A 27,700-nucleotide genomic window follows, 5' to 3' on the forward strand; every position below is an offset into this window, starting at 1 on the left:
ACATTTAAAATATGAGTATTTCGCGTGAGAAGAGGTTGTAACATTTTTGATACGTGCATTACATATTATACGAAATGTTTGTAAATTATACTGTTAACGTGCATAATGTCCGTGAAAATGGCGGCCACGTCTGCTGGCGTAGTGTCGACCCGAGAGTCGGCTTCCACATCGAAGTGTTGCCCGATGATCTACAGAGGCGCACACAGACGACGTGGTCGACCGAGGATGACCGGACCAGCCTCGTGCCACTGAGCCGGTGGGACTGACCTTCGTAGTAGGTGTCGGGGCACTGCTGCAGGCACACGCCCAGGTCGGCGGCGCGCAGGTGCGCCGGGGCGCACGTCAGGCAGGCGTCGTGGCCCGCTCCCGCGCACGTGTCGCACGACTCGTGGCACGGCAGGCACGTGCCGTCGGCGGCCGCGTGGCTGCGGGGCGGGCAGCGGCCCACGCACGAGCTGTGCGCACACAACACGCCCTCTGCAGCGCGGCCCGTCCCTGCACTTCCCTGGGCGTTCTCTCTCTCTCTCTCTCTCTCTCTCTCTCTATATATATATATATATATATATACACACACACACACATACATAAGCTGGGATGGGTAGCCTCAGCCTCTGTGTATAGCTAAAAGCTCTAACGCTCTTCCTGGTTGCGTATGCGGCGTATCCGCATCCATGCCCACGGGGGCCCCAGCCTGGAAGTCCTTATAGGATATGAAGGCTGGGTTATCAAAAAGGAGGAGAGATCCTCATAACTTATATATATATATATATATATATATATATATATATATATATAACACTGGGTGTTTTGAGGGGTCCCGGCGGGGAGATCGGGGAAGGCGCCAGCAGTGCTGGTAAAGTCTCAGGGCTCAGGACACAGCCTACTGTCTGGTCAGCTGAGCGAGGTTACGGGGCTGAGGCGGTGACTATGCTGGGTTGGTGGCCCCAGCCGCTGGTCATTGCCGATGCACTAACACCTTCCAGATCAAACATGAGGGAGTGATCCCGAACATTTCTGTTTAAATTATGCTCTGGAATGTAAATAAAACGAACTGGAAGTTTATCCCACAAATGTGGGAGGGGAACGTGAGAATGCCAGCCGTAGGTCGGAATAATCTATCTCTCCCCCCTAGGGCTGAGGACACAGCCAACTGCCTGGTTAGCTGAGTGAGGTAGGGAGGTGGTGACTATGCTGGTATGGATCTCCCTGGCCTCTGGTCATAGCCGAAGCTCCAATACCTTCCTGATCACAAAAGGGGGAGTGATTCCTGGTCCCCATTCTACCCTACAAGGGCGCACACATGAGAGGGAAAAGTTGCCGGCCATAGACTGGAATAAAACTATCTCTTCTCCCTCTCCTTCTGACCGACGCACGATTTCTCTCATTACGCGCTCTCCTTCTTCGTTTGTCAGATGTACGCCATAAAGCGTCAAGGTTTCAGACACAGCATTGTAGTATGATGAAATTTTTTTAATGCATATTAAATATTGCATTTTACAAAGTAAAATTAGAAATGAGAATTGCGGAAATTCATTTTCCTTGTTGTAATTCACCAAGAGCATCATCTGACGAAACTGAAAAATGCTGTCTGGGTTTCAACCAATTTTTTGTTAACTGTATTAATACTATCAGTAGACACTATTTTATGGTTATAGAATAGTAAAAAAAATATTATGAATAACAATGGTATAAAAAATACTTTTAATGTTAATAAGCCGGTTAGTATCAATCTGGCCACAGTGTCACTCTACACTGCAATCTAAGCGTAAGACGGACTATAGACTTGCAACAATCATTCCAAGAATCTTTAGAGTTCATCAATGGTCAAACTCGGACCGAATAGGTAGCTATATAAATTGGGAAGGCTAAGTGGGAAACTTGAAAAATCACTGTAATAGCTTCCTTAGTATGAATACCATATCGTATTCTAATTTTTTAATGTAAAATCAATCTTATCTTCACTTTCATATAAATAAAACAATCAAATATTCAGGGAATATTTATGATTCATGTTCCTTTAAATTGCAATATCTGATTAAAATCCAATATGTAACCTCTAAGTTATTATTAAGAGCTTATATTTTTTTCCAAAATTAATGATTAGGCTAACCTGTTTACAAGGGAAACAAAGAATAGTTCGTTTATTTGAGGTACATTGTTCTATGAAAAGTCCGTAAATCTACTGTAATTTCCAACAGTGCACCAGTTGCATGCCTTACTCATAGAACAAGAAGGTAGATATAGAAGTGCGATTCTTACAGTAGAAACTGAAACCATGTTTCGCGAGTCATGTGTCACTATCTGATGGGTGGGCACGGAACTACAAGCAAAAAAAAAAAAAAATCTCGGGCTAGAGGTTAAACTCCAAAGTTTTAGATTTATAATGTTAATTTAACTACTTGAAGACTTATTGCTTAGTAGAAGAGATTTAATCAGGATGAAAAACAATTAATGCTGTTTTGTAATAAAAAGTACGTTCAATATAATTGAGTAGGAAATGCAAAGTTTCTGGTATGCCACATCACAAAATATGCGGCTGCCAAAATAAAGTGAATTAGTTGTTTTAACTGCTTTGTTTACCTGATATCATATGCATTACTTCTCACAATCAATGTAGCTGTGTTAGTAATATACAATATGACCATAAAAGAATGTACAAGTTATAAATAAATTTTAATAGTATCAACAATAAGCGTTGTAGAGTTTTGGTTCAAGGTCACAATTAAAGAGTAACCCAAACAGTTTTCTCGCAAAATGGCGACTCCTGAGCGTAAAGCGCTTAGCGTTCTGCAATTTTTAAGAGTGAATATGTAATTTCAGCCCTCCCCATTGGAATCTCTTTGCACGGGTGTGGTTGAACGTTGAAGTCCCTGACCGTTGGATTGGTCGTAATAGACGAGGCGACAGAGCTCTTTTTCGCTGGCCTCCACGTTCACCTGACATAACGTCATGCGCTTTTTTTTTTCCTTTGGGGCTCTATAAAGGATCGTGTATACGTTCCACCACTACCTAATGATTTGCCAGAGTTGAGGCACAGAAATGAAGAGGCTATTGATTCAATTACTCAGAACGTGTTAACCAAAGTGTGGGAGGAATTGGATTTTAGGTTAGATATATGTTATGTAAGTAAAGGTGCACATATTAAACATTTGTAGGAAAAATACTAGGTTAGTTTACCTTCAATTTGATGTATGGTTTGTTGAAAAAGGTCTAAATAAAACTGTTATAATATACCATTGAATCTAGGACGTACTTTTACGGAAAATCTGTATATTAGGAAAGCTACTATCTAGCGGGCGGGCCCAGAACTACTTCAAAAACGGCGGACGAGCCTCCACCTGTCGAGGACGTAGTTCCTGCAGGCGACGCACTGCGTCGGCCCCGCGCCGTAGCAGCCCTGCGCGTCGCACTCGGCGTCGCATCCTCGCAGCAGCACCGCGCGCCCGGCGTCTAGCTGGCCGCCCCAGGTGCTGGGCGCGGGCTCAGCCGCCGCGGTGCTGTTCTCCGCCGCCTCCTGCCCTCCGCCGCCGGCCGCCCCCAGCCGCACCGGCGCCGCCGCCGTGCCGTAGAAGATCAGCTGCCACTTCTTGAACAGCCCTGGGGCACGCGCACGCGGTGGCTGCTAGGCACGAGGCACGAGGCACCTGACATTCTTTGAAAGTTAGTCAGGCGCCTGAATGACCCTCCATCGGACATTAACATTTTTTTGGCTGCTGTATAAATAAAAGATAAGTGTGTTGCATAAAGAAATTTATAGCAAATATTAGTTCCTTGCCTTTTTTTGGGAGGGAAGGGCAAGTTTAATAACATCTAAGTATTCGTAAATACGTAATATGAAATGTTTCTTATGTCAGGTAAGCCACATAAGTAATACGTAAAGTCGTTGTTAAAGTATGTTAATAATTAGCAATGTTTAGTTTTTTTTTCGGAAGGGTACTTTTTTCAGCTCTAGATGTTTGAAACTTAAACAACAACAATTAAAGTTTTAAAAAAAGGGGGTTTTCTAAGTGTTATTTTACTACACGAGCCAGCTGCGAATTTTCTTCGGATGTGTTCGGAGCAATTATACACTTATTTTTAAGTTAGGAAAAATTAAACAATAAAAAAGTGAATATTATGCTTTTACTTCAAACATCTGTGGGATTCTTCTACTTGAGTACTGATTAGAGCCATGGTTAAAATAACGTCAGAGAACACTTAAGCATTCAGGAGCGAAATGGTGGCGACTCCATTGGTGTTGGTGTTACTCGCTCGAATACTGGCTGAGACGGGCTGCGGGAACGGCCTTTATGTGACTGGTCACTCCCACTGAGGAAGGTTTCTAATTGGCCAACACTAACACCTAGCAATCTCAACCTTGGGGTATGATTGGCGGAATGTTGTCGGCATTGATATTGGCCAGATAAATCCATTAAGATGGCTTGTGCACGTGTGGTTAGCGTGTTGATAATGGCAGTTTCTCTTCTGAATATATAGATATTCTGTGAAATCCGCGTTATTATTTTGAAATAGGCAGGAATTCACACCATTATACATTTAAACTGCCTTTTAATTGGGTCAAAGGTTGTTTTTTACGCCCCTAAATACAAGAAATCAATAAGAACACAACAAAATTGAAAAATCCAAATGACCTAATCACATTTAATCTGACGCCGGAAGGTAATATGCGATGGCAGCCAATGGACAACAGATAACCGACTTGTCTGTGTACCAAGTGTGTCGAGATCATGCTGGTACCAGAAATTGCACGATGTAAAAGATCTTGAGGCAATAGTAAAATTTTAACACTCGGGTATGAGGTTCCTTGTGGCTCAAGTCAAAGAGGAAGGGGGTGTCTTAAAAACGTAGCTATCAATGAAAACTTTACATTGTACAGAGAACGCGTAGTTCTGTGGAGTTCAACCATGACCGGTCGGATAGCCCACATTTCACATGGATTGAAGTCACAATCACAACCCGAACAGTTCCGATGTTTACCGATTTAAATTTTAGGTTAGTTTAGATCAGTGCAATAAATTATAGTTCGAGAGGGAAGGTTAGATTAGGTTATTTTCTCGTAACTTAAATAAAAACCTTTTGAGGTTAAGTGAGCGTTATTTAAAATATTCTATGACCTTAAAATATATAAAATCTTGCAATATGGTGGGTTTTTTTTCACGAGCGATCGGCAAACTTCGGAGAACTTCGGAACTGTTCGGGTGCGGCTCACATGAACTGCAGATTTCCCATGGCGGTCAACCAATCATCGAAATGACATGATCTCAATTTATTAAGCTTCGGGTCTCGTCCACATGGGGTCCATTGAAAAAAGTATTCATGTGAATGACGGGAGTACCTCGAGAAAACCTACCAACGAACAACAACTTTTACCAGCGAAAAATTCAGATCTGATCCCGCCGTATAACACAATGCAGTGAAAATTATTAATTTGATTTCCAGTAGAATAAACAAAGGGCGGCTTACAAGCATAAATTAATATACATACCTTATAGTTAAAACTGCACCACACACCCAGAGCCCAACGAAACCAACATAGCACCTGAACCAACTGCACCACGGTTAGTAACGAATACAATTAATGGAGGAATCGGCCAAGAAATTAGGCGAGGAAGCCATCCCAGCATTTTTCGATACTGATCTAGGATGCCTCAATCTTGCGTGCGCGAAGCAAAGCGACACTAGCGCATTCTACGAACAACTAAAGAAACGAAGATGTACACCACTTAATCAGACTAAAATATGGCGGATCCCAAAAAAATAAAACAATATGGTGGCCTCTATAATATTAGAGAATCCAATATGGAGGATCCACGAAAACTGCCGGAGTCAATGTCATGCGAAATGGCGATTATCATACACATTTCCAAGATGGTGGCCGACTCATTCTGCCGAAGCCTGTTTCCGGACCTACCAAACTAAACTACTTATAATACCGGCTTAGCCGGCATTTGGACTCGAGTCCGCCGGGATGCGAATCCATATTGTCAAAAATAAATATTTGTTTTTTTTCGCATGACCTTTTTTGCTCAGAGGTTTAAGGCGACGGGACCTTCGAGATTACAGTGAGCTCCGAACCACTCAGTTACTGAATCGGTGTTCGAACTTGAGTTGTAATCGAACGCGCGTTCCTCGCCACGTCCGAGCGTGACTTAACAGCGAGCACGACCGCCCAGAACTTTTCAATACTCGTCAAAATTACTCTTGGAATAACTGTAATATGTCCATCCGCACGAGCCTCAAAAACTAGAGTGTATAATCGTAAAATAAAACTACGGAGAATGTTGTTTTAATGTTTTGTCATGCAATTATTTATCAAAATATTCATTATTAGATTTAATTAATAGTACGTATATAAAAATTGTACCAGACTGAGGTGTTACAACTTTTAAAGTAATGTGGGCATAAATAACTTTGCAATTTTTTTACGTCCAATAATAAATATTCTGATTAATGATTGCATGGCAAAACATATTATAAAAACCATTATCTTTATTTCATCTACCTTCTAAATACACCAAATAAAATTGATTAATTGCTTTTTTGCAGGGATACTAGGAACATCGGCGGAGAAAGGAATGTAAATAAATAAAAATTACTTAAACGAAACATTTTAAATTACATTTTTTATGGCAAGCACTTATGAAAGTTTCAACTCAATCCTGAGTACTGGCGCGGCGCGAACGTCTGGAGGCTTAATTAAGCTCACTAAATTTCTAAATTTTATTGGATCTGTTAGGGGAACAAAATTTAATAATCTAATTAAGTAATAAGCAAAATATTTGCGATGAAGTAGATGTTGGTATGCATTTAGTTTCAAAGAATGAATGTTAAAAAAAGTTTGTAAGGCTTTTGATGATTTTTTCATCACGTTTGTCAAGAATCTATGCTTGGAATAATTAATGTACGTTAACTTTCTCATTTATATTCCTTGTGACCTCTGGGAATTTATCATCAAGCGTCGGATTGTTTACGTGAAATATAGGCTTCATTACGCGGTTTTCCTTTTCATGCCTACAAAAACTTGGCTATCTGCCCTTACGCTTCGCTTTCAGAACTTTTTTTTTTTGGGGGGGTGGGGGTTACTAATGGTTAAAGGGTTTTGAAAATTAACATGTTATGAGAAAAACATCAATTATGTACGAATCAATTAAACTTAGAGATAGGATATTACTTTTTCAAATTTTGAGCAAATTGGAAGTTTATTCGTTCGTTTAATAAGGATACTTCATAATAACGGTAGGTATATTTACAAAATAATAGGACCAATTCAATAAAAATTAAATAATTTCCAGTGGGAAATATTATTTCGACCACTAAAAAAAAATTGTTTTGTTCTAAATACATTTCATATCTACCGAGAAAACGTCCAGTTGTTAATAAAGTCATATCTGTAGTGTTCCAGAAACCAATTAACTAATTTAACTTACACGTCAGTGAAGAATTTTTTTTATGATTTGATTGCTAATTATTTCATTTGAATCTCTACAGCAATGCATTTGTACCTGGTGTTTAAAGTACGCAATTTATTCTGGAGAAACCAGTCCAAAAAAGTAATAAAAAATCAATTGGGTTTAGTGTGTTAGTTATAGTTTTTTTTGTGAACGTGTATTATATATTTATTGGAGACCCCTTAGCTGCATCAAGTTTCTACGAACACTCCTGCGTGGCGAAAAAACTTTGTCATAATTCGTTTGCGAGTGGTTCAACAGAACGTTTAAGTATATTGTTTGTTTGGAAAAGAATGAACTCAAGATTCATATCCGATAAAGTGTAAACGTGGCCAGGTTTATCGAAATGTGCAGCCATTAACTATGTGTAGGTTTCAAAACACGAAAAGGTTGGCACCAATTCTAGGAGTAGCTGGACCGGGTGTCTTCGGAAATAGAAGTTTGCTTGAACAAGCGTTAAGCCATGAGTTTCATCACATCAGTTACGTAAAGGATATTCGTATTTGCCTTTGTGTAGTTTTTTTATAACGGCGTTCCACACGAGCATTAAGTCGGGCTGGCTGACAGCTAACCGCGCATCAGCCACAGCTATGGTCAAATTGGACACGTGCGCAAGTTGTGCGCACGTGCGTATGTGTGCATGAAGGAATGGCTGGAACTGTGCTAACATTACTCTGAGTCAAGCTAAAACTTCTTCATGATAGTGTTGGCAAAAGAACATAATTTATTGCTGTACCTTATAATATGGTCTATGACTTCAAGGAGTTTTGTGCAGGTCTACGAACTTTATTGTTTTAAAAGAGGAGGCCCCGAACTGACTGGGTAGTTTTGCACCGTAATTTTTTGCAAATCGCCTTATAATATGGTTTATGTCGTGAAATATAAATTTCTTACTTGGTTATATATTACATTTTTGTAGGGTTTTTTATGAGTGGCAAAGCTTTTTTACTTGTAGCTCCTGTATTGGACTTTATACGGTTACTTTTGGCGTTCTACGAACTTTATAACCAGTAATATTTACTTAGTGGAAAATAAATTGGATGTCGCACTGAAGCTGTCGTATGACATATTTATGCCACTGTTTGTTAGAAGTTATGTTGTTAAGCTCATAATGTGGCTCTTTGGTATAGTCTGTAATTTGTGTTTAAAGCACGCCAAATTTTTCTTAAATTCCTTTTATAGTGTATATTTTCTATTGAACATTTAATTTAGAAACGTGAGCCTTTTTTTAGGAATAGGTATATTAAAAGTTTTAAGGATTAAATGTAAATGAATTTTGGCGTAAAATACGTTTGTACAGCCAAATAGTGGATCGTTTTGTTGAATATAGTATGGTAGTTAATCTTCTGAAGATATTTTGTTCGCTAGATTAGTGTTTGTAATTTTAAGCCTCTGCTTTCTTTTGAGAAAGCTCGTTCCAGGCTGAATAAAGTATAATTTAAAATCTTTGAGCCAATGTGATAATTTTGCAACCAATAAAATACTTTCCCTAGAAAGAGTGCGCGTTTCGTGGTGCGCATTCAGTAGAGGTAAAGGCAAAAAGTGCCACCACATTAGGTACTAACATTTCCCTCAGTTCGTTTTCAAAGAAAAAAAAATACCCTCCTTAAAATGCGATCAGAAAAAGAGGGAGATGTAATATATTCAACAATAAACGGAACTACTTGGAGAAAACCACAATAATATTGACAAGAATATTCAGGAGCACACTGAGAAAACCACCATATTATTGACAAGAATAATCGGAAGCACACGGAGAAAACCACCAAAAGTTTTCTTTGATATCACAAAATTACAGAAAAAAATTAATAAAAAATAAAAAATAAAAATGATAAATACAAAAACAGATTCTGCTAGCTTGTGAACTTCCCGTTGTTGATCAAAGTTAGAGTTCTAGTACAAGCCAGAATCTGTTTTTGTATTTATCCTTTTTTTATTTGTTATTAATTTTTTTTCTGTAATTTTGTGTTATCAAAGAAAACTTTTGGCGGTTTTTTCCGTGTGCTTCCGATTATTCTTGTCAATAATATGGTGGTTTTCTCAGTGTGCTCCTGGATATTCTTGTCAATATTATGGTGGTTTTCTCCAAGTAGTTCCGTTTATTCTTGACAATATTATGGTGGTTTTCTCCGTGTGCTCCTGGATATTCTTGTCAATATTATGGTGGTTTTCTCCAAGTAGTTCCGTTTATTCTTGACAATATTATGGTGGTTTTCTCCGTGTGCTCCTGATTATACTTGACAATATTTTTGATGGTTTTCTCCAAGTAGTTCCGATTATTCCTGGCTAGAAATCTGACGATTTTCTCCGAGTTCTTCTGGTTACAGATGATCACTTGATCTCTCCATGAAGGAATTTTTACCAAATGAGACATGACATTTTATTTGGAGTTACATTTAATTCGAGAATTATAGCACTTGCGATATTTTTTTATCAGGTGGAATTAAAAAATAAAAACAATTACTCAGTCATATAATAATATGCCATGAGACATCTGAGAAACACTAACTGGAAGAACAAACTTCCTTCTTCTTGGAGTCTAGCGAAGCCATCCTTCTTTTGCGATCGTTAGTGAGCATCCCGCATCCCGCATAAAAGAACTAAATATTATTTACCTTCAAGTAACATGTGGCGACATCTGTTGTTGAAATGCAGAAGTACTAGCAACAAGTACCTTTGCATGAGATAAATTAATTCTCGCTGATGAAATAATTAAAAAATTCTATTTAAGTAAAAGATCTAATTTAAAATTCTTAGTTTGAATCTGGCATTAGTTTCAGTAACTAATATGAATCCTAATTCGGGATTTGTAGCTGTATCAAAACGTCATCACTGTAGATACTGTAGCAAGGTGTTTACCTTGAGAAAGAATGCTAAAAGACATGAGAGAAGCGAGTGTAATTTGGGTCCTTGTCAAAAACCATTTCATTGCAGACAATGCCAGAAATCTTTTGGTAGAAGATATTACTTGGATAGACATAGCAAGACCTGTACAATTAAGATGACTAAAGATAACGAAGCCTGGGCTACAACATCGCGGAAGAGGAGCGAAGGCGAAAAAGCTAATGCTAAAAATACTGATCTAGATCAACTTAATAATAATAATTTAAAATTTAACACATACGAAGAAAGTTGCAACCACATTAGAAATGAAAAGATATTTACTCCAATATCTAGTCGTCTCCATGATAATGTGAACGATGGAGAACCACCTGTAGCTTACAAGGCCGAAGACTTTGATGAATCATCTGAAGCTGGCATGATTGAAGATTGTGGTGACACATCTGAGGTTGACATGATCGATGACTGTTCTAACACATATAAGGCTGACATGATTGAGTACTGTACTAAAGCACCTAAAGAAGGCAAGATCGAAGACTGTGATGGTGGTTTGAGACCAAAACGATGGAAACGACGTAATAAAATAAATTATCCTGATCAAGCTTGTGATGCTGACATGATTGAAGACTGTGCTCACATATCTAAGGTGGACATGATTGAGTACTGTGCTGAAGCACCAAAAGCATGCCAGAGCGAAGACTGTGATGGTGGCTTGAGACCAAAACGATGGAAACGTCGTAATAAAATAAATTATCCTGATCAAGCTTGTGATAATCACTGGCACGATGACGAAAGTGACCTTGTGGTTGGTGTTAAAACGAAATACACCAGAGATAATAATATTTATTATAAACATGCAAGGATGATGAACGTAGCAGAAGAGATTGATTATACCTCATGGGAAGATCCTAACATATTGGTTGACAGGCTGAGACTACTACATGGTTCGCTTTGTGCAGGAAACTATTCGAACATTAAAGAAATATCCTTCATATTCAAAGAACTGAGGGAAGCTGGCTACATACAATAATGGCATAAATTAAATTTATGTGTATAAACTTGAAGATAAATTAAAAATATATTTTTATTCAAGATGGTATCTACCACTTCTCTAAATCTGATTTCTAAATAAAACTTATAACTTAAAGGTGTAAAAAACGTCACCACTGCCTGTTAAAATGTATACTAATAAAGACATGTAAGTAATCAAGCCAAGTTCAATAAAAAAAGTAATTGAAATCAGTTGGAGCCAAATGAAGAGGGATCTGTTGGAGCATTTGGAGCCGATTGATCATTTAGAGCCTTTTGGAGCATTTGGAGCTGTTGGAGCATTTGGAGCCTTTTAGAGCATTTGGAGCCTTTGGAGCTGTTGGAGCCATTTGGAGCCTTTTGGAGCTGTTGGAGTCAGTGACTGATGGAGCTTTGGGTGCATTTGGAGCATTTTGAGCCTTTTGGAGCATTTGGAGCCTTTTGGAGCATTTGGAGCATTTGGAGCTGTTGGAGCATTTGGAGCCTTTTGGAGCCTTTTGGAGCATTTGGAGCCTTGAAGCCATTTGGAGCTAAATACATTTTTATTTTTCTTGAGAATATCAGGTAGAACATAATCAATCAGCTTAATGATGAAGTAACAGCGTACGGACCTTTAAATTATAACTTGTGGCTTGACTGTTTATATGGTAAATCTTTTCCGTTCGAGGACCTAGAGAAGAAGTCCTCTCAAGACATCGACCGTTACAATTTTACAGTTCTGACGATGTGAAGCAATCTGTTAAACACGGTATCCAGAAACTCTGCCAAGAAGAGGAGGACTATGTCAGTAAAGGTTCTGGTTGGTCTCTGTCTAGTATAAACCGATTGGAGCTAAGAATTAGTCATTGCACACCGATGCGGAACTAATGATTATCAGATTGCTGGCTTTCGCAACTGATCCTGTAGTAGAATAGAAATTATTTAATAAATATTATGTTTGAGAAAGAACTTACAGTGTTTTATTTTCGAACCTGTAATTTTTGAGGTATTTTTACATATATTTTTTTTGTATCACCCAGGGGTCGAACCAAATATCGATTCAATATGTAAAGTAATGTGTGATTTTTTCGGTGAATTTTGGAATTTTTCCCGAATTTCTAGCTAAATAATTACACGATTCCAAGATGGCGGTCGTAATGGCTTATAGGATGATGGTTGATTTCGAAACTATGCTTATTTTAGGACTTTGATCATTATTTATTAAAATTATTATTTTTTACATAAAACTAAATGTTTTGCATCGTCTAGGAATCGAACGAAGGACAGGAATAGATTGAATCGATCAGTATATTTATTGCCAATTTATTTAATGAATTTTGAATTTTTTCCCGCATCTCTAGCATTAAAATTACAGATTTTCAAGATGGCGTCGAAATGACAAGATGGCGGGTGTCACACCAATAATAATATATGATTACTGCACTCTATCGGGTACGAATTAAACTAACATGGTGTCAGCACATTCTAGCAGACGATAACATGATGATGTCTTCCAGCAATGAAGACAAGATGGTGGACATGACGTCATACTTACTGGCGATATATATGCTATTAAAAAAGTGGTGGGGGTCCCTCTACCTGCAGCCACCACGGGGGAAGGATCGTTCGCCATTTAAATTTTTTTGCCCTCACCGGGTTCGAACCGAGGATTTCGAGCTCCGTGTCGTAAATGTTTGTTTTTTAAATATGTTTATTAAAATTTTATTGATTGAATTTTTTTAATAATTTTTAATTTTTTTTCATTAAAATCGGATAATAAATAAAGATTTTAAAGATGGAGGGCGTAACGGAAATTGCAACGTGGTAAGGTCATAATCCAAGATGGCAGCCATGGCATCCTTATTTCAAGGTCATGACCTCGGCGGCTTAAAGCGGCTAGCTCTTAGGACTTTTAAGCCGCTTTTAGGAATTTTCGTGGTTTCTAAGGTAAAACGACTTTTGAGGATTTTCGAAATCCTAATTTTAGAATTGTGGCATTTTTTGAGAATTCTTGGCGGTATTTTTCCAAAAAAATTGAAATTTTGGTGAATTTTGAGGAATTTTGGGTAAATTTGGCCCAATTTTGACAAGTTTTGAGGGTTAAAGGTCAAGGTACTGCTTGTCCCGTTACGCTGTGTCCCGTTACGCTCATCAAATATGGCTACCGGAACGTGACAATTTTTCGTGCGTGAAACTCCTCTGGCTTCTCAGCCTTAAAGCCTGCGCTCGGCGCCCCCAAAACATACTACTAATAACATTTGAACAGACAATTTACATCCACCAAACAAAAAAGAGTTCAAAACAATATGCAAGTTTATAAAATACTTCAACCCACCATAAAGAAGAGTGCAAGAACAAGAGGAAAGTGTTATGAGGCTACATAAAATAAACCAAAAAAAAAGAGTACAAAAAATGATGCACGTTTACCAGATAACCATAAAAAAGCGTGTAAGGAAAAGAGGGAAGCTTTACCCTACTCCTTATATAAAGCTAAATAAGATTACAAGAAAAAGGAAAGCTTTACTTGACTACTTATACACAGCCGAAATAAGAGTACAAGAAATGAGGGAAGCTTTAACCGTCTACTTAAATCCACCAAAAGAGGAGTGCAAAATTTAGGGATGTTCTATCAGGCTATCCAAACAAAGAGCACAAGAAAAAGAAGGAAGCTTTACCCGGCTACTCATATGCAGCCGAGGGAGGCTAAGAGAAGAGAGCAGGACGACTGACCGGGCTGCGACGCCTCCTGCTCCCCGGCGTTGACGACGCTGAGCGTCCAGCGGCCGCGCGCGCGCTCGCCCCAGTAGTGCACGCTGAGGAAGGGCCAGTCGTCGAGGCCGGAGCCCGCGGTGTCGCGCGGCCGGCGGAACAGCAGCGTGGAGGCGGTGCCGGCGGGCGAGGTGAGCACCAGGCGCAGGCTGCCTCGCGGCGAGAAGCGCAGCGACACGCGGCACTGCACGTGCTCCAGGTGGCGCACCTCGGCGGCCGTGCCCGCGCAGCCGTCCGCGTCCACGTGCAGCGCCAGCGTCGAGCCGGGCCGCGCGTCGATCTCCCTGCGCGGCCCGCACCACCACTCACACCTGGGACTGGCCGACACCACGACCACTAGGAGGTGACAGTTTCCACAAACCATGGATCACCATGCTCAAATCACCAGGACCAATAGGAGGTGACCGCTTTCTGACACCATGATTCACCATGCCCAAATCTCGTTCGCGCCTCTCAAATTACACGAAACCCGATAGAAAGACTTCTCCTGTGATTGGCCTACAACAGATCCACTAAGAGGTGACTGACACCATGGCATAAAATACATACTTAAGCAAAGTACTGAAGTTCGACAAAATATCATCTCTGTAAGGTTTGTGAGAGTAATAACTTTAAAAAGGTTTCAGAATTGCAAAAGATTTGCTTTCTTGGGGATGCAAATTATTTTATTTAAAAATGAACGAACACACATTTTTTTATTGTCTACCTGTCCTGTGTTACACATTATTCTAGTTTCTTTTGTGATATATTTTTGAGACGTACATGAATGTGTATGTCAATGCAGATTCACCTACACTATTGAGCCTTGCAGTGGTGTAAGATTTAAACGACTTCGACTTTGACGAACTGCATTTCTCAGAATCCTTGGAAACGCCGACGACTGCACTGTTGGACTTCATAGTTTATTTACGGACTTTTCAACGAAGAATTTAACTGAAATAAACGAAGAGTTCTTCGTAATTTTAAATAACCGAATCTTCATGCAAAACTACGCTGTAAAGTTACTTCCGAGTTGTGTGTTTCTGTCTAAACAAAGTCAAAACAGACGCACGTACAAAATATGAATGTTATTAGCGTGGACATAACCAGTTTTTTTTAAATGTTTTGTTAATGTTCCAAGAATATTCTTTTGGATTCATGTTCAAAGAAAGTGAACTCTGCGTTCCGTGCATTTACAACGATGGCCGTACGTTTACGAATATGCCCGGATAATTTTAAACCAGCGTTCTTCGAAACATTTAAGGTTAAGATTTTTAACAGTGTGTTCGGGCTGGACTCCTGGACTCAAAGGGACGCAAACAGTTGCCAGGTTATCGACGTAACTGGATCGCACGAGCTTACTGTGCCGGGAACACGGGTCCCTTCGGGCCGAATCCAGGCACGCGTCTCCCGGACTAGGTATTGATAACCGGCCAATCAGACTGGTGATCCCCCCCTGGTTGCGGTGCGGAGAACATGGACACGACCCCGACGTGCACTTAACTGTTCGGTTCGATGAGCACGGCGTACCTCTGACAACAACGCGTACACTCTAATGCACAAACGCGAAATGTTGAAAATGAAATATTCACAAATACTGTAAAATAAGAACTTTTCTGTGAGCACTTCCTGTTTTACGTGAATGAAAGCAATTTTTTTTGTGTCCAGAATGAGTGTGCCATAAAACATAATGAGGCACAATAGTCTTAAATAAATGCCATTATGCTTTCGTTTGGCACCCTGCATACAAGCATAATGTGGCTCAAAACGTATTTACAATGTATGTATATATTCGTGCTTAGAGTTGTACATTTTTCCTACAAATACACACAATATTTATTATGTTGGAATAATAGTAATATTTCCTCAAAATGTATCAGAGAAAAATTCATTCTTAAGATCCCTGAAAAACAATTCATGCATTGATATAATTTCACATTTTTGTCTTGCATATTCGCAGTAAAATCAACATTCGTGTAGAAAGATTAAAATACTTCCGATTATAGTTATTTTTTAATTAACATAATGCACAAGCTAATATATACATGTAGTTATAACAATTATCAACTTCATCGTTAATACCTGTCTATTAATATTACTTTAAACATTTGGCAAATATAAAAATCGAATTAAAAACTTACAATGAGCGAATAAAATTAATTATATTTGGATTTTATTATCTAAACACGACCACTTATGTCACGCCATAAAATACTTATACTGACCACCTATGAGTAGACCAATTATATTAATGATGTATATTTACTGTCCCTTAATGTATTATTTTAGCCAAACTCATGTATTTAGCATACAGTTTGCGTTTTAAACTACGTAAAATTAAAATATATGGATTACACTATAATAACTTTATGTTGCGTCGCGTCACATAAGGCTGTGATCATGTGTCGGTTGTTCGCAATGTGATGAGACAAATATTTGTAAACATATTAAAATTATCAAACATTTCGTTTTAGCATTCCCGACGAACTATTTCCCATGCAAATTTATTTTTGAATTTTTTTTAAAATTACATTGAAAACATCGTTGACTTCTTTCTTTCGTCCACCAAATTGATTTCTTTTGTCTAGTACGAATATTATAATCCCCATTATCCAGACTAAACGTTAGTCCGGGCCAACGCGAGTTGGCCCGAGAACTGACCAAAGTGGGGCTCTCTGAAAAGGTAAAAATTTGGTCCAAGGATGATCTTTCCTTAGTCCGGACAAAAACTACTGTGAAAGAAGCCAATGATGGCTATCAAAAATTAACTGTTTTTGAACAAAATATCGATGTTCACCTTGGTGCATCAAATTGGTGTCACTTTCATGAAAACGCACACATATCTCAAATCAAGACTTTGGTTGAATGGGTTAGATAATTCCCCTCCCAACAAGGATTGGAATCCCGTACCTTTAAAGAGGGAAACATGATGGTGGGCTTTGTCATGAGCAGTTTTGTTTTCTCGAAGTACACCCATTCCCTCCTCACTACTCGATTTATTCCATTCGGCCGGTATTTCAAGGCACAAACATAAGGGTTTATGTGTTTAACACGCTACACCTCTACCCTAACAGTATTAGTTGTGCACGTTAGGACACGGCTGGTCCCTTATTTTAAAAGAAAGATTTTTGGTGTCCTCTCCGTTGCCAATCTGTTGCCCAAATTCCGCGCATGCGCAGAGATAACTTTTTCTGTGATTTCGTTCAGATGGCGAACCCGCGTACGGCGTTATTAACTCGTGTATAGTCAGTTTTGTGATCATTGGGGGACGTACCAAGCGTGTGAGACTTTATGGTAAAGAAACTATCCAGGAATACATTTTGTATAACTTAATGGACACAACAAAAAAAAATCGTAACTTTGAAAAGTAGGTACTTGAGAAAATTCGAAAGGCGGTTATATATATATATTTTTGGCATTGGTGCTGCTCTCTCTAGATTTTTTGCCGTAAAAATTGTATCGATGTTTGCGTAACGTCCGTTGGAATGCGTTGGAACCGGTTTCTAGCCTCGAGCAGGGTACCGTTTTATTTAAACGGGTGCCAACTGGTATCCTTGGTAGGATTCGGTTTGGGCACGTCTTGGAATACGGCCCCGCGAGTTAGGTTACGGTTGTATCCCAACCAGGGTAGTGCTTACTCACTACCTTACCCGAAACTCTTGGAACGTCGCCTCTTAACGATCCAGTTCCGATCTCATCGCCCATCCACGGGCTCCGACGTCGAAAAGAGACGCGAGGCTTCAGCACGTACCTGTCCTCGCTAACCAGCTGCGACTTGCAGACGTGCTGGGGAGGCAGGTTGGTCCAGATGTTGGCGAGCGTGACCATGGCGCCGGCGTCCATCAGGCCGTACCCGAACATGTGGCTGACTGCGCGCCAGGCGTCGGGGCCGGCGTCAAGGCATGGGCCATAGAAATACGGAAAATCGAATCAATTTCCTCACGGCAAAGCCCTATTTTTAGAAGTTTCATGTAAAGCAGACACAAGTACTACCTGGAATCAGAAGATCTTGCTTTGCGCTCAGTCAGTAGCACCCTTGTTTCCTTTTGAGAAATTATTTTCATTTTTACTAATTATTTTCCTACTTAAAATTTAAAATTTGCATTACTTATTGATACGCCTTCGTACATATAAAGAGAGAGAAAAAAGTATTATTTATATTATTTTGATATTAAGTCCCTTCGGCAACTATGCCGTTAGTCACTGACAAACACTTTTCGTATCAGGTGGAGTTGGGGAAAGGACTCGGCTATGGTCTGTATAGTAAGGACCTGGCCCAGCTTTTGGCACGACTCACCTTGGGAAATCAAGGAAAACCGATAGAGGACAGTTGATCCATGAATATTATGCGGGTTATTATTAAGCTACTTCATTTATTTAAATCTTTGAGTATTTGCTAACATTAATCACCTACTAACCAACATACGAAGAATTTAAAAGATACATATTCACACCTATATTTTACGCTGAAATTTGAGAATCTTCCTTTATATTGAGAAAATAAGTTTTTTATTTAATATTTTAAAATACTAAAAATTTAAGGTTTTCAGAAAAACACAAACAAACGGTTTTCAGTATATGCTAAGTCTGGCATAAAAATTTGTCTTTTTGGTAATAAAAACCATTAAATAAAGTCATTTTGTTTATAGAAAAAAAGATTTTATGATTTTATTTAAAATATATGCAAAACATATATAAGCAAAACAGTTCAGGATACAACTACCACATGAAGCGTCAGCTCGGCACAAGGGCTAGGAACCGCACCTTTCCTGCCGGCGCCGTTGAGCGCCCAGCCGGCCTCGCGCTGCAGCGGCGCGGGCCGGGACGTGAGCACCACCAGGTACTGCACGTCGCGCCACGACAGCCGCGGGCTGGCCTCCAGCAGCAGCGCCACCAGGCCGGCGGCCAGCGGGGCGGACGCCGAGGTGCCCGTGTGGTCGGCCGTGCACAGCTGGTCGGCGCGGAGGCGCGCGTCCGCGTCGGCCGTCACGACGCTGCGGTCCCTGCCCGGCGTGCCGGAGCTGTAGGTGGTGGCCAGCGTGGACGAGCACTCCTCCAGGTACCACGGCTTGTACCTGCCGGCACACCTGCCCGCGCTCAGGGGGAGCAACACCTCGAGCAAGCCGTGGTCCCTCCCTGGTGAACATGTACAGCGTGGACGAGCACTCCTCCAGGTACCACGGCTTGTACCTGCCGGCACACCTGCCCGCGCTCAGGGGGAGCAAAACCTCGAGCAAGCCGTGGTCCCTTCCTGGTGAACATGTACAGCGTGGACGAGCACTCCTCCAGGTACCACGGCTTGTACCTGCCGGCACACCTGCCCGCGCTCACCAACAGCAACACCTCGAGCAAGCCGTGGTCCCTCCCTGGTGAACATGTACAGCGTGGACAAGCACTCCTCCAGGTACCACGGCTTGTACCTGCCGGCACTCCTGCCCGCACTCACCAACAGCAACACCTCGAGCAAGCCGTGGTCCTTCCTGGTGAACATGTACAGCGTGGACAAGCACTCCTCCAGGTACCACGGCTTGTACCTGCCGGCACTCCTGCCCGCACTCACCAGGAGCCACACCACGAGCAAACTGTGGTCCCTCCCTGGTAAACATGTACAGCGTGGACGAGCACTCCTCCAGGTACCACGGCTTGTACCTGCCGGCACACCTGCCCGCGCTCACCAACAGCAACACCTCGAGCAAGCCGTGGTCCCTCCCTGGTGAACATGTACAGCGTGGACAAGCACTCCTCCAGGTACCACGGCTTGTACCTGCCGGCACTCCTGCCCGCACTCACCAACAGCAACACCTCGAGCAAGCCGTGGTCCTTCCTGGTGAACATGTACAGCGTGGACAAGCACTCCTCCAGGTACCACGGCTTGTACCTGCCGGCACTCCTGCCCGCACTCACCAGGAGCAACACCACGAGCAAACTGTGGTCCCTCCCTGGTAAACATGTACAGCGTGGACGAGCACTCCTCCAGGTACCACGGCTTGTACCTGCTGGCACACCTGCCCGCGCTCACCAACAGCAACACCTCGAGCAAGCCGTGGTCCTTCCTGGTGAACATGTACAGCGTGGACGAGCACTCCTCCAGGTACCACGGCTTGTACCTGCCGGCACTCCTGCCCGCACTCACCAACAGCAACACCTCGAGCAAACCGTGGTCCCTCCCTGGTGAACATGTACAGCGTGGACGAGCACTCCTCCAGGTACCACGGCTTGTACCTGCCGGCACTCCTGCCCGCACTCACCAACAGCAACACCTCGAGCAAACCGTGGTCCCTCCCTGGTGAACATGTACAGCGTGGACAAGCACTCCTCCAGGAACCACGGCTTGTACCTGCCGGAACTCCTGCCCGCGCTCAGGGGGAGCAACACCACGAGCAAACCGTGGTCCCTCCCTGGTGAACATGTACAGCGTGGACGAGCACTCCTCCAGGTACCACGGCTTGTACCTGCCAGCACACCTGCCCGCGCTCACCAACAGCAACACCTCGAGCAAACCGTGGTCCTTCCTGGTGAACATGTACAGCGTGGACGAGCACTCCTCCAGGTACCACGGCTTGTACCTGCCGGCACTCCTGCCCGCACTCACCAGGAGCAACACCACGAGCAAACTGTGGTCCCTCCCTGGTGAACATGTACAGCGTGGACGAGCACTCCTCCAGGTACCACGGCTTGTACCTGCCGGCACACCTGCCCGCGCTCACCAACAGCAACACCTCGAGCAAACCATGGTCCCTCCCTAGTGAACATGTACAGCGTGGACGAGCACTCCTCCAGGTACCACGGCTTGTACCTGCCGGCACACCGGCCCGCGCTCAGGGGGAGCAACACCTCGAGCAAGCCGTGGTCCTTCCTGGTGAACATGTACAGCGTGGACGAGCACTCCTCCAGGTACCACGGCTTGTACCTGCCGGCACACCGGCCCGCGCTCAGGGGGAGCAACACCTCGAGTGAGCCGTGGTCCTTCCTGGTGAACATGTACAGCGTGGACGAGCACTCATCCAGGTACCACGGCTTGTACCTGCCGGCACACCTGCCCGCGCTCACCAACAGCAACACCTCGAGCAAACCGTGGTCCCTCCCTGGTGAACATGTACAGCGTGGACGAGCACTCCTCCAGGTACCACGGCTTGTACCTGCCGGCACTCCTGCCCGCGCTCAGGGGGAGCAACACCTCGAGCAAACTGTGGTCCCTCCCTGGTGAACATGTACAGCGTGGACGAGCACTCCTCCAGGTACCACGGCTTGTACCTGCCGGCACACCTGCCCGCGCTCACCAACAGCAACACCTCGAGCAAACCGTGGTCCTTCCTGGTGAACATGTACAGCGTGGACGAGCACTCCTCCAGGTACCACGGCTTGTACCTGCCGGCACACCTGCCCGCGCTCACCAACAGCAACACCTCGAGCAAACCGTGGTCCCTCCCTGGTGAACATGTACAGCGTGGACGAGCACTCCTCCAGGTACCACGGCTTGTACCTGCCGGCACTCCTGCCCGCGCTCAGGGGGAGCAACACCTCGAGCAAACTGTGGTCCCTCCCTGGTGAACATGTAAAGCGTGGACGAGCACTCCTCCAGGTACCACGGCTTGTACCTGCCGGCACACCTGCCCGCGCTCACCAACAGCAACACCTCGAGCAAACCGTGGTCCTTCCTGGTGAACATGTACAGCGTGGACGAGCACTCCTCCAGGTACCACGGCTTGTACCTGCCGGCACACCTGCCCGCGCTCACCAACAGCAACACCTCGAGCAAACCGTGGTCCCTCCCTGGTGAACATGTACAGCGTGGACGAGCACTCCTCCAGGTACCACGGCTTGTACCTGCCGGCACTCCTGCCCGCACTCACCAACAGCAACACCTCGAGCAAACCGTGGTCCCTCCCTGGTGAACATGTACAGCGTGGACAAGCACTCCTCCAGGTACCACGGCTTGTACCTGCCGGCACACCTGCCCACGCTCACCAACAGCAACACCTCGAGCAAACCGTGGTCCCTCCCTGGTGAAAATGTACAGCGTGGACGAGCACTCCTCCAGGTACCACGGCTTGTACCTGCCGGCACACCTGCCCGCGCTCACCAACAGCAACACCTCGAGCAAACCGTGGTCCTTCCTGGTGAACATGTACAGCGTGGACGAGCACTCCTCCAGGTACCACGGCTTGTACCTGCCGGCACACCTGCCCGCGCTCACCAACAGCAACACCTCGAGCAAACCGTGGTCCCTCCCTGGTGAACATGTACAGCGTGGACGAGCACTCCTCCAGGTACCATGGCTTGTACCTGCCGGCACTCCTGCCCGCACTCACCAACAGCAACACCTCGAGCAAACCGTGGTCCCTCCCTGGTGAACATGTACAGCGTGGACGAGCACTCCTCCAGGTACCACGGCTTGTACCTGCCGGCACTCCTGCCCGCACTCACCAACAGCAACACCTCGAGCAAACCGTGGTCCCTCCCTGGTGAACATGTACAGCGTGGACGAGCACTCCTCCAGGTACCACGGCTTGTACCTGCCGGCACACCGGCCCGCGCTCAGGGGGAGCAACACCTCGAGCAAGCCGTGGTCCCTCCCTGGTTAACATGTACAGCGTGGACGAGCACTCCTCCAGGTACCACGGCTTGTACCTGCCGGCACACCTGCCCGCGCTCAGGGGGAGCAACACCTCGAGCAAGCCGTGGTCCCTCCCTGGTGAACATGTACAGCGTGGACGAGCACTCCTCCAGGTACCACGGCTTGTACCTGCCGGCACACCTGCCCGCGCTCACCAACAGCAACACCTCGAGCAAGCCGTGGTCCCTCCCTGGTGAACATGTACAGCGTGGACGAGCACTCGTCCAGGTACCACGGCTTGTACCTGCCGGCACACCGGCCCTCGCTCAGGGGGAGCAACACCTCGAGCAAGCCGTGGTCCTTCCTGGTGAACATGTACAGCGTGGACGAGCACTCGTCCAGGTACCACGGCTTGTACCTGCCGGCACACCTGCCCGCGCTCAGGGGGAGCAACACTTCGAGCAAGCCGTGGTCCTTCCTGGTGAACATGTACAGCGTGGACGAGCACTCCTCCAGGTACCACGGCTTGTACCTGCCGGCACACCGGCCCGCGCTCAGGGGGAGCAACACCTCGAGCAAGCCGTGGTCCTTCCTGGTTAACATGTACAGCGTGGACGAGCACTCCTCCAGGTACCACGGCTTGTACCTGCCGGTACACCTGCCCGCGCTCAGGGGGAGCAACACCTCGAAAAGCCGTGGTCCTTCCTGGTGAACATGTACAGCGTGGATGAGCACTCCTCCAGGTACAACGGCTTGTACCTGCCGGCACACCGGCCCGCGCTCAGGGGGAGCAACACCTCGAGAGAGCCGTGGTCCTTCCTGGTGAACATGTACAGCGTGGACGAGCACTCCTCCAGGTACCACGGCTTGTACCTGCCGGCACACCGGCCTGCGCTCAGGGGGAGCAACACCTCGAGCAAGACGTGGTCCTTCCTGGTGAACATGTACAGCGTGGACGAGCACTCCTCCAGGTACCACGGTTTGTACCTGCCGGCACACCGGCCCGCGCTCAGGGGGAGCAACACCTCGAGCAAGCCGTGGTCCTTCCTGGTGAACATGTACAGCGTGGACGAGCACTCCTCCAGGTACCACGGCTTGTACCTGCCGGCACACCGGCCCACGCTCAGGGGGAGCAACACCTCGAGCAAGCCGTGGTCCTTCCTGGTGAACATGTACAGCGTGGACGAGCACTCCTCCAGGTACCACGGCTCGTACCTGCCGGCACACCGGGCCGCGCTCAGGGTGAGCAACACCTCGAGCAAGCCGTGGTCCTTCCTGGTGAACATGTACAGCGTGGACGAGCACTCCTCCAGGTACCACGGCTTGTACCTGCCGGCACAACTGCCCGCGATCAGGGGGAGCAACACCTCGAGCAAGCCGTGGTCCTTCCTGTTGAACATGTACAGCGTGGACGAGCACTCCTCCAGGTACCACGGCTTGTACCTGCCGGCACACCGGCCCGCGCTCAGGGGGAGCAACACCTCGAGCAAGCCGTGGTCCCTCCCTGGTGAACATGTACAGCGTGGACGAGCACTCCTCCAGGTACCACGGCTTGTACCTGCCGGCACATCGGCCCGCGCTCAGGGGGAGCAACACCTCGAGCAAACCGTGGTCCCTCCCTGGTGAACATGTACAGCGTGGACGAGCACTCATCCAGGTACCACGGCTTGTACCTGCCGGCACACCTGCCCGCGCTCAGGGGGAGCAACACCTCGAGCAAGCCGTGGTCCTTCCTGGTGAACATGTACAGCGTGGACGAGCACTCCTCCAGGTACTACGGCTTGTACCTGCCGGCACACCTGCCCGCGCTCAGGGGGAGCAACACCTCGAGCAAACCGTGGTCCCTCCCTGGTGAACATGTACAGCGTGGACGAGCACTCCTCCAGGTACCACGGCTTGTACCTGCCGGCACACCGGCCCGCGCTCAGGGGGAGCAACACCTCGAGCAAACCGTGGTCCTTCCTGGTGAACATGTACAGCGTGGACGAGCACTCCTCCAGGTACCACGGCTTTTACCTGCCGGCACACCTGCCCGCGCTCAGGGGGAGCAACACCTCGAGCAAGCCGTGGTCCTTCCTGGTGAACATGTACAGCGTGGACGAGCACTTCTCCAGCTACCACAGCTTGTACCTGCCGGCACACCGGCCCGCGCTCAGGGGGAGCAACACCTCGAGCAAACCGTGGTCCTTCCTGGTGAACATGTACAGCGTGGACGAGCACTCCTCCAGGTACCACGGTTTGTACCTGCCGGCACACCTGCCCGCGCTCAGGGGGAGAAACACCTCGAGCAAACCGTGGTCCCTCCCTGGTGAACATGTACAGCGTGGACGAGCACTCCTCCAGGTACCACGGCTTGTACCTGCCGGCACACCTGCCTGCGCTCAGGGGGAGCAACACCTCGAGCAAACCGTGGTCCTTCCTGTTGAACATGTACAGCGTGGACGAGCACTCCTCCAGGTACCACGGCTTGTACCTGCCAGCACACCTGCCCGCGCTCACCAACAGCAACACCTCGAGCAAACCGTGGTCCCTCCCTGGTGAACATGTACAGCGTGGACGAGCACTCCTCCAGGTACCGCGGCTTGTACCTGCCGGCACACCTGCCCGTGCTCACCAACAGCAACACCTCGAGCAAGCCGTGGTCCCTCCCTGGTGAACATGTACAGCGTGGACGAGCACTCCTCCAGGTACCACGGCTTGTACCTGGCGGCATACCGGCCCGCGCTCAGGGGGAGCAACACCTCGAGCAAACCGTGGTCCCTCCCTGGTGAACATGTACAGCGTGGACGAGCACTCCTCCAGGTACCACGGCTTGTACCTGCCGGCACACCGGCCCGCGCTCAGGGGGAGCAACACCTCGAGCAAACCGTGGTCCTTCCTGGTGAACATGTACAGCGTGGACGAGCACTCCTCCAGGTACCACGGTTTGTACCTGCCGGCACACCGGCCCGCGCTCAGAGGGAGCAACACCTCGAGCAAGCCGTGGTCCTTCCTGGTGAACATGTACAGCGTGGACGAGCACTCCTCCAGGTACCACGGCTTGTACCTGCCGGCACACCTGCCCGCGCTCAGGGGGAGCAACACCTCGAGCAAACCGTGGTCCCTCCCTGGTGAACATGTACAGCGTGGACGAGCACTCCTCCAGGTACCACGGCTTGTACCTGCCGGCACACCTGCCCGCGCTCAGGGGGAGCAACACCTCGAGCAAACCGTGGTCCCTCCCTGGTGAACATGTACAGCGTAGACGAGCACTCCTCCAGGTACCACGGCTTGTACCTGCCGGCACACCTGCCCGCGCTCAGGGGGAGCAACACCTCGAGCAAACCGTGGTCCTTCCTGGTGAACATGTACAGCGTGGACGAGCACTCCTCCAGGTACCACGGCTTGTACCTGCCGGCACACCTGCCCGCGCTCAGGGGGAGCAACACCTCGAGCGAACCGTGGTCCCTCCCTGGTGAACATGTACAGCGTGGACGAGCACTCCTCCAGGTACCGCGGCTTGTACCTGCCGGCACTCCTGCCCGCGCTCAGGGGGAGCAACACCTCGAGCAAACCGTGGTCCTTCCTGGTGAACATGTACAGCGTGGACGAGCACTCCTCCAGGTACCACGGCTTGTACCTGCCGGCACACCTGCCCGCGCTCAGGGGGAGCAACACCTCGAGCAAACCGTGGTCCCTCCCTGGTGAACATGTACAGCGTGGACGAGCACTCCTCCAGGTACCACGGCTTGTACCTGCCGGCACTCCTGCCCGCGCTCACCAACAGCAACACCTCGAGCAAGCCGTGGTCCTTCCTGGTGAACATGTACAGCGTGGACGAGCACTCCTCCAGGTACCACGGCTTGTACCTGCCGGCACTCCTGCCCGCGCTCACCAACAGCAACACCTCGAGCAAGCCGTGGTCCTTCCTGGTGAACATGTACAGCGTGGACGAGCACTCCTCCAGGTACCACGGCTTGTACCTGCCGGCACTCCTGCCCGCGCTCACCAACAGCAACACCTCGAGCAAGCCGTGGTCCTTCCTGGTGAACATGTACAGCGTGGACGAGCACTCCTCCAGGTACCACGGCTTGTACCTGCCGGCACTCCTGCCCGCGCTCACCAACAGCAACACCTCGAGCAAACCGTGGTCCCTCCCTGGTGAACATGTACAGCGTGGACGAGCACTCCTCCAGGTACCACGGCTTGTACCTGCCGGCACTCCTGCCCGCGCTCACCAACAGCAACACCTCGAGCAAGCCGTGGTCCTTCCTGGTGAACATGTACAGCGTGGACGAGCACTCCTCCAGGTACCACGGCTTGTACCTGCCGGCACTCCTGCCCGCGCTCACCAACAGCAACACCTCGAGCAAGCCGTGGTCCTTCCTGGTGAACATGTACAGCGTGGACAAGCACTCCTCCAGGTACCACGGCTTGTACCTGCCGGCACTCCTACCCGCGCTCAGGGGGAGCAACACCTCGAGCAAACCGTGGTCCCTCCCTGGTAAACATGTACAGCGTGGACGAGCACTCTTCCAGGTACCACGGCTTGTACCTGCCGGCACACCTGCCCGCGCTCAGGGGGAGCAACACCTCGAGCAAACCGTGGTCCCTCCCTGGTGAACATGTACAGCGTGGACGAGCACTCTTCCAGGTACCACGGCTTGTACCTGCCGGCACTCCTGCCCGCGCTCACCAACAGCAACACCTCGAGCAAGCCGTGGTCCTTCCTGGTGAACATGTACAGCGTGGACAAGCACTCCTCCAGGTACCACGGCTTGTACCTGCCGGCACTCCTGCCCGCGCTCAGGGGGAGCAACACCTCGAGCAAACCGTGGTCCCTCCCTGGTGAACATGTACAGCGTGGACGAGCACTCTTCCAGGTACCACGGCTTGTACCTGCCGGCACTCCTGCCCGCACTCACCAACAGCAACACCTCGAGCAAGCCGTGGTCCTTCCTGGTGAACATGTACAGCGTGGACAAGCACTCCTCCAGGTACCACGGCTTGTACCTGCCGGCACTCCTGCCCGCGCTCAGGGGGAGCAACACCTCGAGCAAACCGTGGTCCCTCCCTGGTGAACATGTACAGCGTGGATGAGCACTCTTCCAGGTACCAC

The 27,700-nt window shown here is 46.9% G+C and overlaps 1 protein-coding gene across 1 annotated transcript in view; it reads right to left on the reverse strand.

The window, feature by feature from the left end:
- The window catches only part of LOC134542276 (furin-like protease 2), a 562,458-nt gene that overhangs the window by 29,274 nt on the left and 505,484 nt on the right, over positions 1–27,700 (reverse strand). The window contains exons 9-13 of the mRNA XM_063386419.1: positions 18,810–19,120; positions 17,797–17,914; positions 14,028–14,350; positions 3,339–3,597; positions 268–455 (exon numbers count right to left, since the gene is read on the reverse strand). Coding sequence (XP_063242489.1) covers positions 268–455; positions 3,339–3,597; positions 14,028–14,350; positions 17,797–17,914; positions 18,810–19,120 — 1,199 coding nt within the window. The remainder of the gene's footprint in view (positions 1–267; positions 456–3,338; positions 3,598–14,027; positions 14,351–17,796; positions 17,915–18,809; positions 19,121–27,700) is intronic.

The sequence above is a fragment of the Bacillus rossius genome (assembly GCF_032445375.1).
Source record: "Bacillus rossius redtenbacheri isolate Brsri chromosome 4 unlocalized genomic scaffold, Brsri_v3 Brsri_v3_scf4_2, whole genome shotgun sequence".
Lineage (NCBI taxonomy): Eukaryota > Metazoa > Arthropoda > Insecta > Phasmatodea > Bacillidae > Bacillus > Bacillus rossius.